Source organism: Bacillus rossius, chromosome 14 (genome assembly GCF_032445375.1).
Source record: "Bacillus rossius redtenbacheri isolate Brsri chromosome 14, Brsri_v3, whole genome shotgun sequence".
NCBI lineage: Eukaryota > Metazoa > Arthropoda > Insecta > Phasmatodea > Bacillidae > Bacillus > Bacillus rossius.
The window spans coordinates 42426834-42452173 of NC_086341.1; the positions used below are offsets into that span (position 1 = coordinate 42426834).

General features: G+C 44.5%; 1 protein-coding gene across 1 annotated transcript in view; it reads left to right on the forward strand.

Moving 5' to 3' along the window:
* The first annotated feature begins 19517 nt into the window (after positions 1–19517).
* Positions 19518–25340, forward strand: part of LOC134538787 (probable cytochrome P450 301a1, mitochondrial) — a 94906-nt gene continuing 89083 nt past the window's right edge. The window contains exon 1 of the mRNA XM_063380279.1: positions 19518–19681. Within this exon, the coding sequence (XP_063236349.1) occupies positions 19533–19681 (149 nt within the window). The 5' untranslated portion in view covers positions 19518–19532. The remainder of the gene's footprint in view (positions 19682–25340) is intronic.

The following is a 25340-nucleotide window of genomic DNA, read 5'->3' on the forward strand; positions in this document are numbered from 1 at the left end:
GGATAAAATACTTAAAGGGCTTTGGCTGCCTTGATCATATAGGGAGCAGCATCTGAGAGAAATATAAACACTCTTTCATCTGCAGAAGCTCCAGGAAATATATATTTTTAATACCCTCATTCACAAATCTGGCGATTGTTGAATGATTTGTCTTTTCAAGTTGTTTGCAGGCCACCAGATAGGAAGTAGAGAGCTCTAGCCTTAATGAACCGACAATCAAATCCGCAATGTAGTGGCCACAACTATCGGTAGTTTCATCCGCTGAAATCCAAATAATGCTATCCTGGAGTTTATTGTGTATTTCTTTCACAAAATGTAGGTAATTTGTTGGTACCAATGTAATGTTTACGCAAAGTTGATTCGTCTGGTATATTTTGATTCAAGCAATATTCTCGCAGAAAAATTTTGAATGTAGTATTTGTAAGTTAATGAAGTGGAATATTACTCGCAAGCAATGCTACAGTGGGCTGGCTGGCAGGTCGGCGGGAAACGACAAAACTCCGCCCCCGAAACAACCAGTACATCCCAAACCAATGCAGACAGCAATGTCCAAGCCCCCAAACCCCCCCGCACGATAGACTCTTTTCTACTCTGTCCAACTCTTCTTCCAGATCCATCCTCCTGTTTTCCAGTAACAAACCTGCTAGTTGTTAATGCATGAAATTTTTTCATCCCGCATGTAAGTGCCAAGGAATTTACCTGTGTCTATGCAGGTTTTACCTGGGCCCAACTTATCTAGTTCTAGTCTAGGATAGTCAGTGAGGGGAGTTAGTCATGGCTGAAACGTTGCCATGGCTGGCCAATCCCCCTCCTAGCACATGATGCATGCTACCTCTCCTGCATGGCTAACACCCTGCATGAGTAGAGCGTATGGGCTTCGGACTGAGACACACTTAGTCTCCCTCCCTAACCCGGAACCCTCCACAACACACTTAGTTTTTAGTTAGGTTAGGAGAAAAGAAATTGGTTGTCTGTAAAGTCGATTTACGGACGATAGTTTAACGTGACAACGTCATAAGTCATAACAAAACATTGATGAAATGATAGCATACTTTTATGAGTAAAATTGAATAATTTTTATTGAATTATCACTATTTTGTATGGATACAAAGAAGGAGTGAAATGAAATCACCAAATTTAATTGATAAATTTACTTTTACTTGCACTCATTAATTCAAATATGTTTATTACTTTAACGAAGAGATTATTTTAACTATAACTTTTATAAATGTTTGCTATTTAACTTCTTCCAATCTGTGTTATTTTGTTAAGGATAGGACGATGACAGGAAAAGTAGGAAACGAATGGGAGTGTTTCTCAAGTTTAACGTGCCTCTCGAAAAAAGTCAAATCGATGGTTGTTCCAATCGAGTGGAAGAGAGAGATAGATGCGGTGCAAGCGTACAATGAGCGTAACGGGACAATGTGCGTGACGGGACAACGAGTCATCCTTTTTTCGTGCGTGCAGCCGGCGTTCATCGTTTTATTAGACGTTGTCACGTCAAAAAAAAACAATGATTCAGATAAATCCATATTAAATTTTTTTTTTTTGTTTTCCTTCTGAAGTAGAATTGCTGCTACTCTTGCTCAGGCCTCCGTGGAAGCATGGACCCCCTCGTGCTTGCAGTGACGCGTGCTTGGCCCGCCCTGCTCACAGCGCGCTCTGTCTGTCCGGTACGTGAACTCCCGCGCCGGGTGGAGTCGCAGCCTCACGCTTTCTCCCCCGGCGCAGCCACGCCTCGTCTCTGCGCGGTTTCCCCTGGAAGCGCTGAGTGCATCCCCCCCCCCACTCCAAGCAGAGCGAGTCGGCGGGGAAGCCTTCATTCCACAGACGAGAGAGCCACACCCGAAGTTCCCCCAAGTTCATGCTAGCTTTTTTTTTTCCGTTCTATCTCATTGTATTGTTACGATTAACCGCGGGTTCGTAAAGGATTGCCCAATTAAAGATTTTATTACACTACGCAGTTTTATCGATGGCCACAACTTATGTCACTTACAAATAATCTTCTAAAATGGCAAATAATCAATTGCACTTAAAAATGTTGCTTCCCCAGTCACTCAGTTTCCACACTCCGCGCACCTCGCTGGGCCGCACCTCTGGCGCAACTCTCGCCGCAGCACCCCTCGTGGATCTCCGCCGCGGGACTCCGTAGTCGCACTCCGCCGCCGCCGACGCACTTGCCTTCGCCGAGGATCCGCTCGACACCTCGCTCGCAACTTCGCTCGGGACTCCGCCGCACCCGCAGCACTATCGCACGGAACTGAACTCTCCGCCCTGGAACCTTCGTCCAAGGACTTCGCCACTCCGCCGCACCCGCGGCACTGTCGCCCCGGAACTCCACCGTGGGAGAACTCCCGCCTGAACTCTCTCTCTCTCTCTGAACTCCACTGAACTAACGTCCTCGGGCATATATATAGGCCCCGGCGCAATTCCAGAACTCACGAGAGCGGCCGGGGCCAGTCGCGTCATCGCGAGCCGTCCCGACGGTAGAAATCTCTCGAAAACACGTGTCGGCGACTCGCGTAACTCCGCAGCTGACAGGTTTCGGATGTCAAACTAACAGCGCCGCGCGGGGGGAGCGGAGGGCTGGAGGGAGATAAAGCGGCGACCCAGGTGCGCGCGGCACGTCTCATGTTACGGCGTGCACCTGCGCGTGACGCGGCCTTGCTAACGTTCGTAACAGTATAAAATAGCTACATTAAAAAATACTGTAAAATCATTTTATGGTTGCTTAGCAAATAACTTTTTAAATATGTAGCTATCCAGGGCTTATCTTACAGTATCTTTAATGTAGCTGTCCTAACCAAATCAACCGTACACGATGTTTTAAAGTATTTATGATGTGGCTAACCTAACCTAATTGACCATTAGTTATCATGAGTTAAAATTAACAAAAAAAAAATAAACCGAAGATGCACGATCGGGCGTTTGGCTCTCTCGTCTGTGAAAAGAAGGCTTCCCGAGTCGGCGTCACGAAGCGACGCCCGAGTGGTTGTCGACGTACGCGCGGCAAGAACCTCAAGACTTGGATTTATATGACGTGTAACGTCCCAGCTCTCGGGGGTACGGAATTGAGTAGGAGCAATTTCCGAGAATGGAGCGCAAAATTCTTGTGACCACGGTGCTGCCAACTGTGACGGATGACGCGAACCAGAGTTCACAAAATCTAAACTTAAACTTAATAGTGTTAACTGTTTAATGTATTTTTTTTACGAGATTGGCTATTTTATTAATAAAATTCCTTGTCTAATTCGAACATTTGGTATTTTTTTTCAAGTCTTTCTTTTTTTTTTTTTTTGCTTTCATCGAAGAATGTAATTAGTTTAAAATTTCTGTTCGCAACATGAAATGATTCGATAGTCGATTTTGCTGCTCAGGCAGCGAATTCTAGCGACGACCGCCGATTTTCGTCCAAAAATACGTATAGTTGCAAACACGCAAAACGCTCGTAATTATTTTGAAGAATTTAAAGTAAATCTCGAGTCCGAGTTACGTATTATAAATGTTCATTTGTTTATTTTGCAACGTGAGACACGTGTTTTTTGATCGTTACCGAGGTTAGATGTTACACACACACCCACATGTTGTTTCTAAGGCAGAGAGGACATTGCACTCGGAGCATCGGTATTTCCGGCAGGATGCCGCTATCCTCCGAGCCGCTGTGCCATTCGCGTCATCCGCTTCGACGGGCCTGCGGACTACTGCTCCGTCGCAGTTTCCCCGTCGTCACCCATGCGTGCGATGCTGTCTCGTTCAGTAGAATGCCAAGAATACTTATTTCTAGGGGCATGCATTTTTCGCGAAAAGATCTGAACGCTTAATAGACTGCAACAAGGTATACACAAACCCGCGTGGTTTATTCCTTGTGATTGGCGACCGTATGCGAGACAAGTCGTTGCCTTATTTGGCCGAGCCATTCTGGACGCGTTTGCTTTCGCACTGAATTACTGTGATTGGTGTTGTTACTATCTGGGAGAAACTCACCCAATCACTAAACACAGACGATGCTACAGTGTTTTAACTTTCAGCTTGTCTCGAAATATTTTCGCGAAATCTGAATGCCCCTACGTATTTCCTACGGGTAGAAAGCACTAAACCGAAAGTCATTTGACCAAAATTTCGGAGAAACGACTTTCGGTTTAGTGCCTTTTCGGTTGAATGACTTTCGGTCCAATTCCCTTTCGTCTTAGTGCCTTACGTCTAAACGAATTTCGGTCTTGTGCCTTTCAGTCTAGTACCTTTAGGTCTAATGCCTTACGGCTAAATTACTTTCGGTCCAATTCCCTTTCTTTCTAGTGCCTTACGGCTAAACGACTTTCGGTCTTGTGCCTTTCGGTCTAGTACCTTTAGGTCTAATGCCTTATGGCTAAATTACTTTCGGTCCAATTCCCTTTCGTCCTAGTGCCTTACGGCTAAACGACTTTCGGTCTTGTGCCTTTAGGTCTAATGCCTTATGGCTAAATACTTTCGGTCCAATTCCCTTTCGTTCTAGTGCCTTACGACTAAATGACTTTCGGTCTTGGTGCCTTTCGGTCTAGTACCTTTAGGTCTAATGCCTTATGGCTAAATTACTTTCGGTCCAATTCCCTTTCGTTCTAGTGCCTTACGGCTAAACTACTTTCGGTCTTGTGCCTTTTCGGTAAACAGCATGTTTCCAGGACTAAGACACACTCCCAGCGAGCTAAATTTTCAGTCTAGTGCCTTTCGGTGCAGTGTATTTTTTTGCCAGTAGTTATGGGTCCACCCAACAGATAGCGCGAAACACGGTGTCAGTATCCTCTGTAAGAGTATCCCTCCTTGTTCTACGGTGTTACCATTGCAACATGGCAGAGGGCGGTTCCGGAGCTCTCGTGACGTCACTGACGGGGCGGGCATAGCGGCGTGGCGGAGTCCCTTCTCTGCACACAACAAGGAGGGAGATGTAGAAGTGCGACTCCTACACTGGAATCTGAAACCATGTTTCGCGCGACATGTGACGCTATCTGTTGGGTGGGCCCATAACTACTGGCAGAAAATTGGTTGTCTGTAAAGTCGGTTTACGGACGATAGTTTAACGTGACAACGTCATAACAAAACATTGATTAAATGTTTGCATACTTTTATGAATAAAATTGAATCATTTTTATTGAATTATCACTATTTTGTATGGATACAAAGAAGGATTGAAATGAAATCTACAATTTAAATGATAAATTAATTTTTTTTTTGCACTCATTAATTCAAATAGTAGGTATGTTTATTACTTTAACGAAGAGATTATGTTAACCATAACTTTTATACATGTTTTCTATTTAACTTCTTCCAATCTGTATTATTCCGTTAAGGATAGGACGATGATAGGAAAAGTAAGAAACGAATGGGAGTGTTTCAAGTTTAATGTGCCTCGAAAAAGCCAAATTGATGGTTGTTCCAATCGATTGGAAGAGAGATATATGCGGCGCAAGCGTACAACGAGCGTAACGGGACAATGTGCATAACGAGACACTTTTTCGTGCGTGCAGCCGGCGTTCATCGATTTATTAGACGTTGTCATGTCAAAAAAAAAAACTAGGTCTCAGATTCGGCAGTTACAATTTCTCCCCCCGTGCTTCTCTTGGCGGTCAGGACGGTTCTACGCTTCCCCTGCGCCCTGTACGCCCCTCTTTGTCGACGACAGTTGGCTTCGAGATTGTTCTGGAAAAAGCCTCGCCCGAGCTGCTCGACTCCCGGACAACATGGCGGCCGAATTTCCTGGAGCATCGGTTCCCAACCGGTGGGTCGCGACTCGTTCCTAGAACCTTTGAATATATATAATGTATAGAAGTCGCCAGCCCAGGTTAAAATTTCTAATACGGTTTTGAGGTAGTTGGTTAATTCACCGCCGCAATCGCCACCATCTCTAGGGCATCGACTTGTGGTGGTCCCTAGCGGACAAGTGTCGAACTCTTCAAACACCCCTTCCCCCTCCTGTTGAACGACGTTGAGCTGCAGTGAATGATGGATGGGGGGTGCGGGGAATGACAGCGGGCGACAGCGCTGCGCTCTAACGTGTAAATAACAACTAAGACGATACAGGGCGTTACGGCAGCGCACTGCAGCGGTGAAGTTCCCAAGCTGCTCATCATACGCTTCTGAAAAACGTAGAGTAAATCCTATCCACTCGCGACTTCTATACAGTATATATATTCAAAGCTAGAACTATCAGAAACCATCGAAAAAACCATCAGAAGAGACAATAAAAAGCGAATTGTGTGCAAACACATGTCTATTGTTAGATAAATAACTGTTTTGCTACAAAGTGCTTATACTTATATTGTCAACCATTTTCAAATCAGAACACAAATTGTTTATCAATAATCAATCTGTATCTTCGGAAAAAAAACATATATTTGCAATATTTGATGGTAAATTATGTCTACATAAAGAAGGGATACGACACAAATAAGGTTTTTTACTCCACCATGGACCGATGGACCGTGGAGGTATTCCTGTAAGGAAAGGTGGGTCGCCAGCTGAAAAAGTTTGGGAACCATTGGCCTGATGGTTTCTAGTGCTGGTCGGTGGGGTTGCGCTGGTGGTATACCTCCCAGGGATGACCGAGGCACTGTGTCGTGTGCCGGGTGGCGGAACTCCCAGGGGCAAAGACGTGATCAAGACATACAGACATCAGAGTGAATACAAGTTACGGAGGGAAACAATATGTCACATTCAGTAAAACGTCAGTTAAGAGTATTTAATAAGAGGCCCCGTGGAACATGTGTGAAAAGAACCAGTGATTGAGCAACTGGTTGTCACATTTGCCCTTAAGCCCTTGGGTGGAATCCGACAATTTATTATAGTCGACTAGAAGCAACTAATAGGTAAAACATCATCTGAAATAATTAATAGAAATAAAATGATAAATTTACTGCAATTATATTATAAACATGGTTGGTAAATTATAAATTCAATCACATTTAAATATTTAAATGAATAATTAGTAACCAATATTGATATAAACATGAGTATAATATTATTTATTTAATTTATTTTAATTATAGATATACATTTTAATTAATAATGAATATCAATAAAGATGCTAAATGATTATTATATTTATTTTAAATGTTGATTATTTATTAAATAATAATGTAATAATTTATGATCTATTATGAAAATATATCATAGACACGAGAACATAACCTCACTTATATAAATATACTTGAAAAAGTTTATAAACACACATTCTAACACTAATATTCACAATAAATAAATAGTTTTAATTATATAAACCAGTATTCAATATCAGTAACTAAATATATGATTTAAAATCATATATAATATTTATTTGTATGATTTTTTCATAATTTAATGTTTCGTTTAATGGTGAGCGCGTTTAGTAAAAATTCACTTAATATTTTTCATAACGCGCTTAAAGAAATATAACTTCAAAAATATAATTTATATATTATTTTATTTGGTATAATTATCGTTTACAGAATAATATATCATGTTTAGGCTGTGTTTCCAAAATTAGAACTTATATTAATTACAGGATTCAAACATATCAGGTGAAAAGTCAAACCCATAGCTATTACACTCTACTTTTCAAATAACTTCAGAGATAGCTACTAAGTTAACCAGGTCCTTACTGCCTTGAAAAAATGGTACCACTTTATTTCTTCAAATTCGCACTAAATTTATACTCTTGTCGTTATGAATACGTACATGATTGATTATTTTTCTACCCATATAGTTTTCGGCACTGGTCTCTAACCCAAATTTTAATATTTTCAAATTCAGTCATCCATAAAGATTTACAGTTCTTCACTGCACCAAAACCATATGCAGAAGTTCTCCTCAAATTACTGAGTTATATTACGATATCAACGGATATATTTTATTTTGCATTTCTAGAGAAGTTCGGTTATTTTCATATAAAATTAATTGCAAAGCTCTTGTTCATTTCGTCCAACATTGCTTTCAGTTTTTCTGCTGGTTCTGCCAAACACTCTTTGTCATTTGCGTCTCAGAATCAGAATAATTTTCTCTTGAACTTAACTTCAATTTCAAAACTATCCTTTTATCTTCTTCATTTCTTGTTCCGTAAGTAAGTGAAGAAATGTGTAATAAAACTGTGTTCCTGACATTCTTTTTTTATGATCCTTGCTTTGTTTTAACGCCATTCAAAATAAACTACTGCTTTCTGACTTCTGTAGAGTCAGCGAATACATTGCAGTTGAATGTTATCCTTTACATTTTATGTACAAGCCCCTTTGTTTCAAGCGTCATTTTTTACTGCTCTTCCCATAAATTAGCAGGTTATTTCAAATGAGGTATTTGTATTCTTTAATTTCATTTAATGAATGTCATCGGAGTCATTTATTCTTTAATTTAATTCTTTATTTTAGATAAAAACATATTTTGAATAAAATTTCTAAAACTGAATATACATTTACTAAGATAATACTCGTTTTAGATATTTGCACTTTCAAAATAATATAAATTCGACTAATAACATAAAAATTAAGATGTAAAATAAATTTAAGGATACTGTGATTAAAATTCTTACAAACCATGAGTAACATTTAAATTAAAGTTACTTAATCTCCCGACATAGTTTTTTTTTAGTCAAGCACAAAGCCACGAATGCCATATACGAAGTCGTTCGCATCCAGATTTGAAGCTTTACGCAGTAAAAGAAATCTTAGAGAGTTTTTTTTTAGTTTTTTTATATAGTGATGAGCGAATTAAAAGTTTTATTTCAAAGTTTTTACACAGTGCTTATTGTTTATAGTTGTGAGTTTTAGTATTTTATATTATATATATTTTTTAAATTTAGATTCTCCCATAGAACGTGTTCTCTGACCTACGTCACTCGAATCAAACGCGGAAGCATTCGCTTAAAATGCATCCCACCTCCTCCTTAATGCTAATAATCGGAAAGTGCCCGAAGAGAACATAACACACGTTAAAAAAAAAATCCCGTTTGAATCACCGTTAAGAGTTTCGCCGAGAAACTTTGCTGCAGTCTGCCAACGTCGTGGTTGTTAACAAGTTGCAGTCGATTATACCTCGGTGCTCATTGCTTAAGTTACCTGAAACTCCTGTTATACACTGTGTACATTCACCTCCCGGAGTATTCCGTGTCTAATTGGGTAATTGCACTCAACCTGTTCCTGCATATACTCTCTCTCTCTCTGACGAACAAAAACCATTCTGGTGACAGTAAAGCGTTTGACATTGTTCTGCACTACTTGGCTGGGGCAGTATCTCAATTTATCAACATATGAATTCGTGTTTTTGCTCTTCATCATCACTAGGTACATTGTATAAAACGAAGTCGCTTTCCGCTTCCAGTCTGTCCCTATGTATGCTTAGATCTTTAAAAGTACGCAACGGATTTTGATGCGGGTATTTTTTAATAGATAGAGTGATTCAAGAGGAAGGTTTATTATGTATAATACATGCATAATATAGTAAAGAAACACTGATAATTTTAGAAGTTTCTAAAGTGATGACGTAAATAAACACAGTTTTTTGCGCTTACATTGCAAACTCTGGCTCAACCCTACGAGATAGATCAAATAATGTCCTACAGTATTGTACACCTTAAAAAGGTCTACAAAAAAGTCCGCGATGGTATATGTCTATCTCTTAGGGATAACCCACAGTAACCATTTTTTATCCTTTACTTTTTACGAGAAATAATGGCTTATTTACTTAGCGATTTTAAGCAATGCAGCTTTAATCGTTATCCAATTAAGTAACTTAAATACATTGTGCATTTAATATATATCAATATGGCCCTTTACAGAATTTAATTTAAATGAATATTTTTGAAGATATTACATATTTAAAATGCAGGAACATAGCGGTTGCGGTGGTATCGGCCGGGGGGCCTGTGTATAAACACATTCTGTAGTATGTTTAGTATCAGCATTGCACCCGTGTGAAGCCGGGGCGGGTTGCTAGTGATTTAAAATAAAGTCATAACATAACTATAGGTAATTATTTACGAATGGTTTTTATCAATCCAATAAGTTCTGACTTAACGTTTTAAAGAACTAGATTGGCAATTTGTATTCAACCTGGCATGAACAAAGAGTATGTAATCGTGTAGCAAAACGTTCGGTGTTGAACAGAACGTCGTGTGTGTGGCCTTCAGCTTAAACACTTTTTTTTATTATGATTCCATTCGTACACCGATACAAATTTTGGTTTTCCAAAAAACAACTTCAGTCCTGAGTGTCATAAATGGGAAAAATAATAATATTTATTAATTTTCATGTACAATATCTTAAAAATTAAATTTTTTTTGTGACGAAAGCTATACACAAATAGTTCCATACTCCCAAATCGTACTAGGTTTTTAATATTAAAAGGTATTTAAACTTCTCAAAACCACAAGAAAAAACTTATTGTAATGATAAAACTACATAAATTATCAAGTACATTTATATTTTAAAATCTATTTTAACCATCATGCCACTATCAACAAAGTTAAATATTTTACTTTTTTTAAATCTTTATAAAAAATACTAGATAATAATCCGCGGCTTACTCACGCAAATTCATTGTATTGCTCACATTGCACCATCTGAACAAAAGTATGTAATAATGTCCAAATATATCCTCCAAAGAAGTAGACACAATACATTTTCAGGAGAATTAAATTTTTAATTCATAACCTAACTGTTTAACAATTATATTTGATAAAGTGGTTATACGTGAGCTTTTTTTTTAATTTTTAGTATATATTAATCATCTGATTTTACAATTCCCGTTTTAGTGTGTTCGAGGATACATTTTAACTTGGTGAAATCTTATTTAGCTTTTTTCTATTTGACGAGGCAACCAATTAAAAAAAAAATTGAAACACACATATATGTCATATTAATTAATAATACCTAGATGACCGATCTTTGCTCGGTATTTTTTTTGTAAATTGTGTTTTTTAGAAATTATATTTAAATACGAATTGCATACTGATGAAATGATGAAATATGAATAATAATTTTTTTTCAGCGGCCACACGTTGTGACGCACGTTCTCTTGAAACATATAAATCATAAGACCTTTCTGCTCGTATAATGTTAGTCAAGGTTTGCAAGCATCTTACTTTAGCAGCACGTGCGGGACGAGCGGAAACCTGATTATTTTCACGAAGGTTTTCTTGAAATGAGTCTTCATTTTCTGAAATGAATCCTAGCTAGATCGATTTACCGCCCCAGAAACCCCCTGCATACTAAATTTCATGAAAATCGTTGAGCCGTTTTCGAGATTCAGATTATATATACAAGAATTGCTCGTTTAAAGATATAAGATATTTATATATAATTGAAAACACTGATAAAACGACATTTTCTAAAAATGAATCCTAGCTAGATCGATTTATCACCCCCGAAACCCCCTGCATACTATTTTCATGAAAATCGTTGGAGCCGTTTCCGAGATTCAGATTATATATATATATATATATATAAACAAAAATGCTCGTTTAAAGATATATAAACAATATATATATTGTTTATATATATAAACAATAATTGCTCGTTTAAAGATATAAGATTATGCCATCACTTACACTTAAATTTTCATTTATTTTGGATATAGATATGTTTAGAATAATGAAATAATTTCACCCTAAAAGAATTATTTTAAGATTTTTGAAATTTAAAATGTAGAGTACAGTCACCAAATTAATCATATAGCATATTATATCTAGCGTATTACTTAAATATAAATTCTAAATTTTTCAATTATTTCCTCTTTTCACCACAGAGATACCTATGTGAAAATTGAGAACTACAAATTTAGTAAATATTGCAACACCCGTTAACCAAATAAAACCAAACTAATCCCGTTTTTTTATACAGTTGATATGAAATTCAAACCAATTATAATAAACGCTTTTGCTTAGGACTCGTTGGAAAAATAAAATGGATACCAACACGCAATATTTAAGATAGTTTAGTGTAGCAATTCTAGACTTCTCTCTGAGCGCAAGATATTTTTTGACTCTAATCCGAGGGCCAGGCACTTATAAATCAATATAACAATTTTACCGACATTTGTTACGCCTTATTAAACTTGCATAGAGTAAGCAACACTCATAAAAGTGGCATAGTATTTAAGAAATGAAAAATAAAATTTAAAACATATTTTTAACGAAAAAAATTATATATACATAAAATTAAAAAAAAAAAATATATTTTTTCTATATTTTTGTGAGAATTTTACGGCTTATGAACAGTGTCTTAAAACCACCTATTATACACATCCCGCTTAGCAAACAATAGCGTCTAACTGACATTATTAACGAAATATACTTTTTGGTTCTAATGCATTCTAGCGGACGTTTCGCATCCACCGATACAATTTTTTTCAGGCAATGTTCCTAGAGATAGCAGCACCATCGCACACAAATGGAACCGTCTAAATACACAAAACAGACTTACTAACTCCAGTAGGCATCTTGCCGAGGTAAAAGGAGGAGTATAGTTGGTTACTCTTGCTTTATAGTACAAAAACAAATCTTAAATGTTTGTTTTAAAATAAAAATAACATTTCATCATAGGTACTACTTTAAAAATAAGCAGTTTTTATGACCCTTCTGTGAAGTTACTGAAATGTTAATTAGGTGACTTGATGTAATCTTTTGGACATACGCCATTGCTAAGCACCTTTTCTGTAGAAGAAAACTAAAAAATACCCAAAAGACAAAAAACACAAACTAAGCCAAAAAATTGCTGTTGTCAACAGGATATAAACACCACATAATATTCCATAACAGGAATATGTTAAATAAACAAAGAAAAACAAAGAAAAATGGACTAAGAGAACGAAAAAACCCCCACAAATGATGACAACACAAAAATATTGAACAAAAAATAAAACATTAAGCACAACAGTTGAAACGAGACAAAAACACGACAAAACGAAAAGACAAAACAAACACAATAGTTATCCCAAACAGAAGAGAACGGAAAAAAAAAATCAGCACAACAGTTGAAACGAGACAAAAACACGACAAAATGAAAAGACGAAACAAACACAATAGTTTTTCCAAAACAGAAACAATTTCTTCTACAGAAAAAGTGCTTATCAATGGCGTATGTCCAAAAGATTACATCAAGTCATGCACTCCCATTGCACAAGTATTTAAAAGATAATGTTAATTAGGTGGTTTAAGCGACGGTGTATATGCAAACGAAGACGGCTTATTCACGACGGTGTACATGGTGATGTTTGTTATCAGTGTCACGGACTGGACACGGGCATCACTGGCTGAGGGTGCAGACGCTCTTGTAATGTACTTGCATCTCGTGCATGCGGCGAGGCCACGTGAGAGAAATAAGCCAGTCCTGATCCAAGAGCGCCCATGCGGGTCTGTGAAGCGTCGAGAGAAAGCCAGCGGACGAAAGCTGGCGAATCTAAGAACTCTTCGAGAAAGTCGCCCGAAGTGAGTTAAGGGCCCTCACACACACGGGCTGACTTTCTGTCGCTGTGTTTGAAGCGACTAAGGGCACTTATATACGCGGGCGACTCTCTGTCGCAGCGACTGAGTGACCGAAAGTCGCGGCTTCAGGCGACAGTCACGCGACCTTTCGCCCGAGCGTCACTTCTGTCGCAGTGTCGAGATGGATGTCCTAGAGTTGGCACGCCTTCCTGTACTCCTTGTTCGAAACTTACGTGCTAAATTAAAAAAAAAAAATATTGCCAGCATTGGGTACATCCGCTAATAAGTCAGCAACAAGGTGTAATGTTAAGGTTTGTTTGTAGGCAGTATTTACAGACTAATTTCAGTTTAAGCAAAAACAAATATACTGAAGAGTTACAATGTGTGTTTTAAAATGTTTCAGGTTAATATTTTAGTAATGCTTTTAATTTATAACATCTACCATGTGCGAAAACTTTAAAAGATTAGTTGTTTAGTGAATTTTAACTAAATTGACAGTACTTTAAAATAATTTCCTTGTAGAAAATCAGGTCCAAAGCCGGAGTTTAGAATTTTTGACGTGACAACGTCTAATAAATCGATGAACGCTGGCTGCATGCACGAAAAAGTGTCCCGTTACGCACAATGTCCCACTACGATGTGTCCCGTTACTATCATTGTCTTCCGCGGAAATCAGGCACTCGTTAATACATATTTTCCTTTGTTTATCGCGAGGGGTGTTATTATTACTGAATTATAAATAACATTTCGTGCCCGGGGCCACAATTGCATATTATTTTGAGCACTGGAAGACATAAAAACGTAAAATATTCTCGACGAATTTTAATCTCGGCCCCAGCGCACCACGAGCGTCTGGGTTGGAGATTAAAGCCGAAATTCTTTCTTAAACTTACTAATACTTATTTTATTAACTGCAAGGGATTTTTTATTAAAATCCACGTTTAATTTCACGACCAACAAACTTCGTCGTTAAATGTGTAATTGCGAAAAAGCGTAAAACATTCTTGACGATCTTGAAGTTAGTATAAACATGGCGGCTGACTAGCAGCCGACAATTTATTTTAAATTTCCCGCCTACCACTATAAGAAATAAACATGGCGGACTACATACGTTTTTAAAACTTCCACAACACAAAACAAATTTTTATACATATATATACAACATCTGAAACAAACATTTCCGATATGGCCTCGTGGCCGTGCGGTTAGTATAGCTGACTACCAATCCAAAGATTGATGGATTAAAGCCCCGCCGCCGCTATACCTTCATTTTTGTACTTGTAAAAATAAATACGGCGCGCGCGACACTACAAAAGTAATAAACATATTTGAATTAATGAGTGCAAATAAAAGTAAATTTATCAATTAAATTGTAGATTTCATTTCACTCCTTCTTTGTATCCATACAAAATAGTGATAATGAAATGAAAAATTATTCAATTTTATCCATAAAAGTATGCAGAGATAGATTATATCATACAAAAGATAGAAAAATTAAAAAAAATACTTCCTCAAAGAATAACATATTTTTAACGCCTAAATGGTTTGGTTGCAAAAACCTATTACGGCTCAGACTCAGGCGGAATTGGATATTTAATTTTCTTTTGGATCAATCATTCATCAATGTTTTGTTATGACGTCACGTTAAACTATCGTCCATAAACCGACTTTACAGACAACCAATTTTTTTTCAAGACTTTATCGCTTTTATCGAGGCCGTTTCTAATATTTTAATATTTTCGTTTGTTTCGTGCTGTCATCTGTGGCTGATGGTGCCAAGCAACGTATACGATTCAGGCAGCGCATTCTAGAGGAGGGCGCAGAAAGTAAGTCTGTTATTCGCGTCCAGCAATTTTGGTATGTAATTGTAAAGCGAAAATTTTATTGATCGGTATATTTATCACATTTGGCATTATTTAAAATAATCCTCCTTTAAGTTCGTGTCCGCGTTTCGTATTATAAGTTTTTTTTTTGCAACATGAAATATGAGAACACATGAATTTGCTCGTTACCGAGGTTATATCTTTTCACATCAATGGCGAGTACTTGAAATCTCGCTGACATTATTATTTTTAATTGCCTTGATACAACTGTTATTTAAGGTCCAGTACTCTTATTGAACATGATACCTAACTCTCATTTGCTGTTCTGTCACAAATAAATTCAACATATAATCGCTCAGTGTAATATGATTGGTGTAAAATGACGCTTAAGTCATCGTAAATAACTATTAAGTATTTGAAATATTTTTTTCGCTCATTATAGAACCCTTAAGGAATATCCGTTGAGAATATTTATGCCAGAACAACAATTGGAAGAGGGGTATCTTTTGAAAAATAACAGAACAGACTTGAAATAATATTGATACCGAGAAAATGAAGAGCAAAAATTCAACACCAACGTACTAGACATATCCTTTACTCGTATTTAGCACTCAGCTTCAACCAGAGCTGTACGCAAATGGGTGGGAGGTGGAAATTGTGGTAATGTACATCCTCCCTCCCCTTCCGGAATCCTAAAAACTATATCATTCCCACCAACAAAATGAAATAATTTTTAAGCAAACAGCAGACAAATTTATTCTTTTCCGCCTTCCCTCCCTCCCGAATTTAAATTCTGACTTGCTTCACTCCCAACAACAACAACAACAACAACAACACACTGGTATCGTGCGCAGTTGATCTGTGGAGGAGGAGGAGGAGGCGAAGTTGGGCGCTACAAGATGGCGGCGCGCGCGCTGCGGAGGGCCGCGGCGGCAGCTCCCCTGGCGGCGGGCGGCCGCACCAACTGCTCGGCGGTGACGTCAGGTGCGCTGCCGGAGCTGGCCGGCGCGACGAGGTGGGACGCGGCCCGCCCCTACGCCGAGGTGCCTGGCCCCAGGCCGCTCCCCCTGCTGGGCAACACCTGGAGGTTCCTGCCGCTCGTGGGTCAGTGTGCAGCTGCCATCCCTGTGTCAGGAACCCGGCGACGCCATCTTGGTTTCAGCACATTTCAAGCCAATATACCTAGTTCTATAGCTTTTGTTTTTCGAAATTTGACTTTATTAAAGCATTGTACAAAATTTAATGGTATGCCTATCTCTGCCACAAATGCGAGTAGATTTCCATGTGAAGTCATTGATATTTAGAATGGAATTTATTTTAAATTTTACTACAATTTTGGCAAATAACAATATAACCACTGTTACTGTCTATGCTAATCTCTTTGCCTACAAAGGAAACATTTTTATACTAAATGATATAAAGTTGTTATTCTGTAATAATAACTTATAACTATAATATGGCATCTTGAGATTCTTATTTCTTTCTCTTTTGAATACCTTGCTTAAAGTCGCTTGCACGTACCCGTTGTAATTTTAAACCGCACTACAGTACTAAGTAATGCTGTTTGCTTGGATTTATGTATGCTGATACTATAAATGTGAAATTGTGAATAATTTTTTTTACATAAATAAATAATATTTTGTAATGGCAGAAAAGAAAAATTTATCTAACCATAAAAATAAAATCCATCATATGAATAGTGTGACTTCTTGGTGATCACAGCTGAAAAGGACAGATTTATTCTCTAAACACTGTCTAAAACTGCCAAAATAAGCATGAGTGTTTTGCTTATTTTGTTAATGGTTTATTCAGACCATTTTTGAAATCAGCTTTATGATTAAACATAAAACACTATTTGTAAAGTAAGTTCCATGGTAAATAAGTGTTTGTTGCTAAGAATTGAGATTTTCGACAAGGGACTGGACGATCGAGCGAGTACAGAAATAATTCCAAAAGATGATAGTATTGTCAAGTAAAATAGAGAAGAAATGTTGCTACATTTTGAGGCAGGTTTTGGGGCAGTGCGGGCAAGTTTTAGGAGAATACATATATCAGCAGTTGGTTATTGTGTGACACTGGTGTCTTGATTGTTTGGCTTTTTGTTATTTTAGTGTTGTAACATTTCAAGGCAGGTTTTTGAGGCAGTTCATGTGTCAGGCTACATGTCTCATCTGATGAATATCTTGTACCACTGGTTTCTGATGCAGTTTGACCATTTATTGTAAACTGCTTTGGCTTATGAGGCAGAATGGTTAATGATAATGCAAGCATATAGTATGACCTTTACTAGTTAATGGCTTATATATTGCAACTTATTTCCGGTTTAAAAGGACCACTGGTATAAAGGTATGCTTCTTTAGGGTCCAGATTTGTTTAGAAAATTTAATGGCTACGAGTTGATATTGTGGACTACTGATTTCTGACACACAAAATTCCCATATGGTGAAGTTAGGAAGGTGTTTGAGATAGTAAATGTAAATTGAAGGAGTGTATCAAACGATTTCAGTAATTATGCTACTGACTTCTACAGAGTATAGACCTATGGTATAAATTCGATGTAGCTTTTAGGAGTAGGGAATGAAAACTGGTTAGGTGTGATGCAAGATACTTTAAGCGAGCAGATTGATGAGGTTTCCACAGTATGTACCAATGACATTAATATACATTGGTTTAAGACAAGTTTCTTAGATAGTGCAGGTGACACGCTTGTGGACAGTGTGGTCCTGTTGCGAAGAGAATTCTTTCTGACGGCTGCACGCATGCCACAGAAGACATAGGTTAAGTGTGGCTGCATGAGATACGTCACTGGTTCCTGGAAACATGAGAACTTTAACAAGTATTTGTCATCTATGTACTGAGAGGCAGGTGAAGTAGACTGTGCGTGAAAGCTGCATTAGAAAACGAACGAACGGGTGGATGAGGAATTCTTCTGGCACTGTATGAGGTCTCGAGCTGAGGTAGGGGATGTGTCCTGCAGGAGATTGCACCAACGGGTGGGTGGATGAGGTGTGCTCCTGCCATTGTATGATATCTCGAGCTGAGGCAGGGGGAAGTTATCTTCTGCAGGAGACTACACCAACGGGTGGGTGGATGAGGTGTGCTCCTGCCATTGTATGATATCTCGAGCTGAGGCAGGGGGAGGTTATCTTCTGCAGGAGACTACACCAACGGGTGGGTGGATGAGGTGTGCTCCTGCCATTGTATGATATCTCGAGCTGAGGCAGGGGGAAGTTATCTTCTGCAGGAGACTACACCAACGGGTGGGTGGATGAGGTGTGCTCCTGCCATTGTATGATATCTCGAGCTGAGGCAGAGGGAGGTTATCTTCTGCAGGAGACTACACCAACGGGTGGGTGGATGAGGTGTGCTCCTGCCATTGTATGATATCTCGAGCTGAGGCAGGGGAAAGTTATCTTCTGCAGGAGACTACACCAACGGGTGGGTGGATGAGGTGTGCTCCTGCCATTGTATGATATCTCGAGCTGAGGCAGGGGGAAGTTATCTTCTGCAGGAGACTACACCAACGGGTGGGTGGATGAGGTGTGCTCCTGCCATTGTATGATATCTCGAGGTGAGGCAGGGGGAGGTTATCTCCTGCAGGAGATTGCACCAACGGGTGGGTGGATGAGGTGTGCTCCTGCCATTGTATGATATCTCGAGCTGAGGCAGAGGGAGGTTATCTTCTGCAGGAGACTACACCAACGGGTGGGTGGATGAGGTGTGCTCCTGCCATTGTATGATATCTCGAGCTGAGGCAGGGGGAGGTTATCTTCTGCAGGAGACTACACCAACGGGTGGGTGGATGAGGTGTGCTCCTGCCATTGTATGATATCTCGAGCTGAGGCAGAGGGAGGTTATCTTCTGCAGGAGACTACACCAACGGGTGGGTGGATGAGGTGTGCTCCTGCCATTGTATGATATCTCGAGCTGAGGCAGGGGGAAATTATCTTCTGCAGGAGACTACACCAACGGGTGGGTGGATGAGGTGTGCTCCTGCCATTGTATGATATCTCGAGCTGAGGCAGGGGGAGGTTATCTGCAGGAGACTACACCAACGGGTGGGTGGATGAGGTGTGCTCCTGCCATTGTATGATATCTCGAGCTGAGGCAGGGGGAGGTTATCTGCAGGAGACTACACGATAGATTGCATGGAAGAGGTCTCGAGCTGAGGCAGGGAGTGGTTGTCTGCAGGAGACTACACGATAGAGCGGCTGGACGAGGTGTGTCGCCGGCTGCTGGCGCGGTACGGGCCGGTGGTGCGGCTCTCAGGGCTGCTGGGCCGCCCAGACATGGTGTTCCTGTTCGAGCCGCGGCTCGTGGAGCAGGTGTTCCGCGACGAGGAGGACATGCCGCACCGCCCCTCCATGCCGACCCTTGACCGCTACAAGCACGTGCTGCGGCGTAGCTTCTTCGGCGACTGCCCCGGCCTCATCGCCGTGTGAGTCTCCCTGTTACTACTCCGGGCCTGACGTCTCCCGGCCTCATCGCCGTGTGAGTCTCCCTGTTACTACTCCGGGCCTGACGTCTCCCGGCCTCATCACCGTGTGAGTCTCCCAGTTACTACTCCGGGCCTGACGTCTCCCGGCCTCATCGCCGTGTGAGTCTCTCTGTTACTACTCCGGGCCTGACGTCTCCCGGTCTCATCACCGCGTGAGTCTCCCTGTTACTACTCCGGGCCTGACGTCTCCCGGCCTCATCACCGCGTGAGTCTCCCTGTTACTACTCCGGGCCTGACGTCTCCCGGCCTCATCGCCGTGTGAGTCTCCCTGTTACTACTCCGGGCCTGACGTCTCCCGGCCTCATCGCCGTGTGAGTCTCCCTGTTACTACTCCGGGCCTGACGTCTCCCGGGCTCATCGCCGTGTGAGTCTCCCTGTTACTACTCCGGGGCTGACGTCTCCCGGCCTCATCGCCATGTGAGTCTCCCTGTTACTACTCCGGGCCTGACGTCTCCCGGCCTCATCGCCGTGTGAGTCTCCCTGTTACTACTCCGGGCCTGACGTCTTCCAGGCTCATCACCGTGTGAGTCTCCCTGTTACTACTCCGGGCCTGACGTCTCCCGGCCTCATCGCCGTGTGAGTCTCCCTGTTACTACTCCGGGCCTGACGTCTCCCGGCCTCATCGCCGTGTGAGTCTCTCTGTTACTACTCCGGGCCTGACGTCTCCCGGCCTCATCGCCGTGTGAGTCTCCCTGTTACTACTCCGGGCCTGACGTCTCCCAGGCTCATCGCCGTGTGAGTCTCTCTGTTACTACTCCGGGCCTGACGTCTCAGGCTCATCACCGTGTGAGTCTCCCTGTTACTACTCCGGGCCTGACGTCTCCCGGCCTCATCGCCGTGTGAGTCTCTCTGTTACTACCCTGGGCCTGACGTCTCCCGGCCTCATCGCCGTGTGAGTCTCCCTGTTACTACTCCGGGCCTGACGTCTCCCGGCCTCATCGCCGTGTGAGTCTCCCTGTTACTACTCCGGGCCTGACGTCTCCCGGCCTCAGCGCCGTGTGAGTCTCCCTGTTACTACTCCGAGCCTGACGTCTCGGGCTCATCGCCGTGTAAGTCTCCCTGTTACTACTCCGAGCCTGACGTCTCGGGCTCATCGCCGTGTGAGTCTCCCTGTTACTACTCCGGGCCTGACGTCTCCCGGCCTCAGCGCCGTGTGAGTCTCTCTGTTACTACTCCGAGCCTGACGTCTCGGGCTCATCGCCGTGTAAGTCTCCCTGTTACTACTCCGAGCCTGACGTCTCGGGCTCATCGCCGTGTGAGTCTCCCTGTTACTACTCCGGGCCTGACGTCTCCCGGCCTCAGCGCCGTGTGAGTCTCCCTGTTACTACTCCGAGCCTGACGTCTCGGGCTCATCACCGTGTGAGTCTCCCTGTTACTACTCCGGGCCTGACGTCTCGGGCTCATCGCCGTGTGAGTCTCCCTGTTACTACTCCGGGCCTGACGTCTCCCGGCCTCAGCGCCGTGTGAGTCTCCCTGTTACTACTCCGAGCCTGACGTCTCGGGCTCATCGCCGTGTGAGTCTCCCTGTTACTACTCCGGGCCTGACGTCTCCCGGGCTCATCACCGTGTGAGTCTCCCTGTTACTACTCCGAGCCTGACGTCTCGGGCTCATCGCCGTGTGAGTCTCCCTGTTACTACTCCGAGCCTGACGTCTCGGGCTCATCGCCGTGTGAGTCTCCCTGTTACTACTCCGGGCCTGACGTCTCCCGGGCTCATCACCGTGTGAGTCTCCCTGTTACTACTCCGGGCCTGACGTCTCGGGCTCATCGCCGTGTGAGTCTCCCTGTTACTACTCCGGGCCTGACGTCTCCCGGCCTCAGCGCCGTGTGAGTCTCCCTGTTACTACTCCGAGCCTGACGTCTCGGGCTCATCACCGTGTAAGTCTCCCTGTTACTACTCCGGGCCTGACGTCTCCCGGCCTCATCGCCGTGTGAGTCTCCCTGTTACTACTCCGAGCCTGACGTCTCCCGGCCTCATCGCCGTGTGAGTCTCCCTGTTACTACTCCGAGCCTGACGTCTCGGGCTCATCGCCGTGTGAGTCTCCCTGTTACTACTCCGAGCCTGACGTCTCGGGCTCATCGCCGTGTGAGTCTCCCTGTTACTACTCCGGGCCTGACGTCTCCCGGCCTCAGCGCCGTGTGAGTCTCCCTGTTACTACTCCGAGCCTGACGTCTCGGGCTCATCACCGTGTGAGTCTCCCTGTTACTACTCCGGGCCTGACGTCTCCCGGGCTCATCACCGTGTGAGTCTCCCTGTTACTACTCCGAGCCTGACGTCTCGGGCTCATCGCCGTGTGAGTCTCCCTGTTACTACTCCGAGCCTGACGTCTCCCGGCCTCAGCGCCGTGTGAGTCTCCCTGTTACTACTCCGAGCCTGACGTCTCGGGCTCATCGCCGTGTGAGTCTCCCTGTTACTACTCCGGGCCTGACGTCTCCCGGGCTCATCACCGTGTGAGTCTCCCTGTTACTACTCCGAGCCTGACGTCTCGGGCTCATCGCCGTGTGAGTCTCCCTGTTACTACTCCGAGCCTGACGTCTCGGGCTCATCGCCGTGTGAGTCTCCCTGTTACTACTCCGGGCCTGACGTCTCCCGGGCTCATCACCGTGTGAGTCTCCCTGTTACTACTCCGGGCCTGACGTCTCGGGCTCATCGCCGTGTGAGTCTCCCTGTTACTACTCCGAGCCTGACGTCTCGGGCTCATCGCCGTGTGAGTCTCTCTGTTACTACCCCGGGCCTGACGTCTCCCGGGCTCATCACCGTGTGAGTCTCCCTGTTACTACTCCGGGCCTGACGTCTCCCGGGCTCATCACCGTGTGAGTCTCCCTGTTACTACTCCGGGCCTGACGTCTCCCGGGCTCATCACCGTGTGAGTCTCCCTGTTACTACTCCGGGCCTGACGTCTCGGGCTCATCGCCGTGTGGATCTCCCTGTTACTACTCCGAGCCTGACGTCTCGGGCTCATCGCCGTGTGAGTCTCCCTGTTACTACTCCGGGCCTGACGTCTCCCGGGCTCATCACCGTGTGAGTCTCCCTGTTACTACTCCGGGCCTGACGTCTCCCGGCCTCATCGCCGTGTGAGTCTCCCTGTTACTACTCCGGGCCTGACGTCTCCCGGCCTCATCGCCGTGTGAGTCTCCCTGTTACTACTCCGAGCCTGACGTCTCGGGCTCATCGCCGTGTGAGTCTCCCTGTTACTACTCCGGGCCTGACGTCTCCCGGGCTCATCGCCGTGTGAGTCTCCCTGTTACTACTCCGGGGCTGACGTCTCCCGGCCTCAGCGCCGTGTGAGTCTCCCTGTTACTACTCCGGGCCTGACGTCTCCCGGGCTCAGCGCCGTGTGAGTCTCCCTGTTACTACTCCGGGCCTGACGTCTCCCGGCCTCAGCGCCGTGTGAGTCTCCCTGTTACTACTCCGGGCCTGACGTCTCCCGGCCTCATCGCCGTGTGAGTCTCCCTGTTACTACTCCGGGCCTGACGTCTCCCGGCCTCATCGCCGTGTGAGTCTCCCTGTTACTACTCCGAGCCTGACGTCTCGGGCTCATCGCCGTGTGAGTCTCCCTGTTACTACTCCGGGCCTGACGTCTCCCGGGCTCATCGCCGTGTGAGTCTCCCTGTTACTACTCCGGGGCTGACGTCTCCCGGCCTCAGCGCCGTGTGAGTCTCCCTGTTACTACTCCGGGCCTGACGTCTCCCGGCCTCAGCGCCGTGTGAGTCTCCCTGTTACTACTCCGAGCCTGACGTCTCGGGCTCATCATCGTGTGAGTCTCCCTGTTACTACTCCGGGCCTGACGTCTCCCGGCCTCATCGCCGTGTGAGTCTCCCTGTTACTACTCCGGGCCTGACGTCTCCCGGCCTCATCGCCGTGTGAGTCTCCCTGTTACTACTCCGGGCCTGACGTCTCCCGGCCTCATCGCCGTGTGAGTCTCCCTGTTACTACCCTGGGCCTGACGTCTCCCGGCCTCATCGCCGTGTGAGTCTTCCTGTTACTACTCCGGGCCTGACGTCTCCCGGCCTCATCGCCGTGTGAGTCTCTCTGTTACTACTCCGGGCCTGACGTCTCCCGGCCTCATCGCCGTGTGAGTCTCCCTGTTTCTACTCCGGGCCTGACGTCTCCCGGCCTCATCGCCGTGTGAGTCTCTCTGTTACTACTCCGGGCCTGACGTCTCCCGGCCTCATCGCCGTGTGAGTCTCCCTGTTACTACTCCGGGCCTGACGTCTCCCGGCCTCATCGCCGTGTGAGTCTCCCTGTTACTACTCCGGGCCTGACGTCTCGGGCTCATCGCCGTGTGAGTCTCCCTGTTACTACTCCGGGCCTGACGTCTCCCGGCCTCATAGCCGTGTGAGTCTCCCTGTTACTACTCCGGGCCTGACGTCTCCCGGCCTCATCGCCGTGTGAGTCTCTCTGTTACTACCCCGGGCCTGACGTATCCCGGCCTCATCGCCGTGTGAGTCTCCCTGTTACTACTCCGGGCCTGACGTCTCCCGGCCTCATCGCCGTGTGAGTCTCCCTGTTACTACTCCGGGCCTGACGTCTCCCGGCCTCATCGCCGTGTGAGTCTCCCTGTTACTACTCCGGGCCTGACGTCTCCTGGGCTCATCGCCGTGTGAGTCTCCCTGTTACTTCTCCGGGCCTGACGTCTCCCGGGCTCATTACCGTGTGAGTCTCTCTGTTACTACTCCGGGCCTGACGTCTCCCGGGCTCATCGCCGTGTGAGTCTCCCTGTTACTACTCCGGGCCTGACGTCTCCCGGGCTCATCGCCGTGTGAGTCTCCCTGTTACTACTCCGGGCCTGACGTCTCCCGGCCTCATCGCCGTGTGAGTCTCCCTGTTACTACTCCGGGCCTGACGTCTCCCGGCCTCATCGCCGTGTGAGTCTCTCTGTTACTACTCCGGGCCTGACGTCTCCCGGCCTCATCGCCGTGTGAGTCTCTCTGTTACTACTCCGGGCCTGACGTCTCCCGGGCTCATCACCGTGTGAGTCTCCCTGTTACTACTCCGGGCCTGACGTCTCCTGGGCTCATCACCGTGTGAGTCTCCCTGTTACTACTCCGGGCCTGACGTCTCCCGGACTCATCGCCGTGTGAGTCTCCCTGTTACTACTCCGGGCCTGACGTCTTCCGGCCTCATCGCCGTGTGAGTCTCCCTGTTACTACTCCGGGCCTGACGTCTCCCGGCCTCATCGCCGTGTGAGTCTCTCTGTTACTACTCCGGGCCTGACGTCTCCCGGCCTCATCGCCGTGTGAGTCTCTCTGTTACTACTCCGGGCCTGACGTCTCCCGGCCTCATCGCCGTGTGAGTCTCTCTGTTACTACTCCGGGCCTGACGTCTCCCGGCCTCATCGCCGTGTGAGTCTCTCTGTTACTACTCCGGGCCTGACGTCTCCCGGCCTCATCGCCGTGTGAGTCTCCCTGTTACTACTCCGGGCCTGACGTCTCCCGGCCTCATCGCCGTGTGAGTCTCCCTGTTACTACTCCGAGCCTGACGTCTCGGGCTCATCACCGTGTGAGTCTCCCTGTTACTACTCCGGGCCTGACGTCTCCCGGCCTCATCGCCGTGTGAGTCTCCCTGTTACTACTCCGAGCCTGACGTCTCGGGCTCA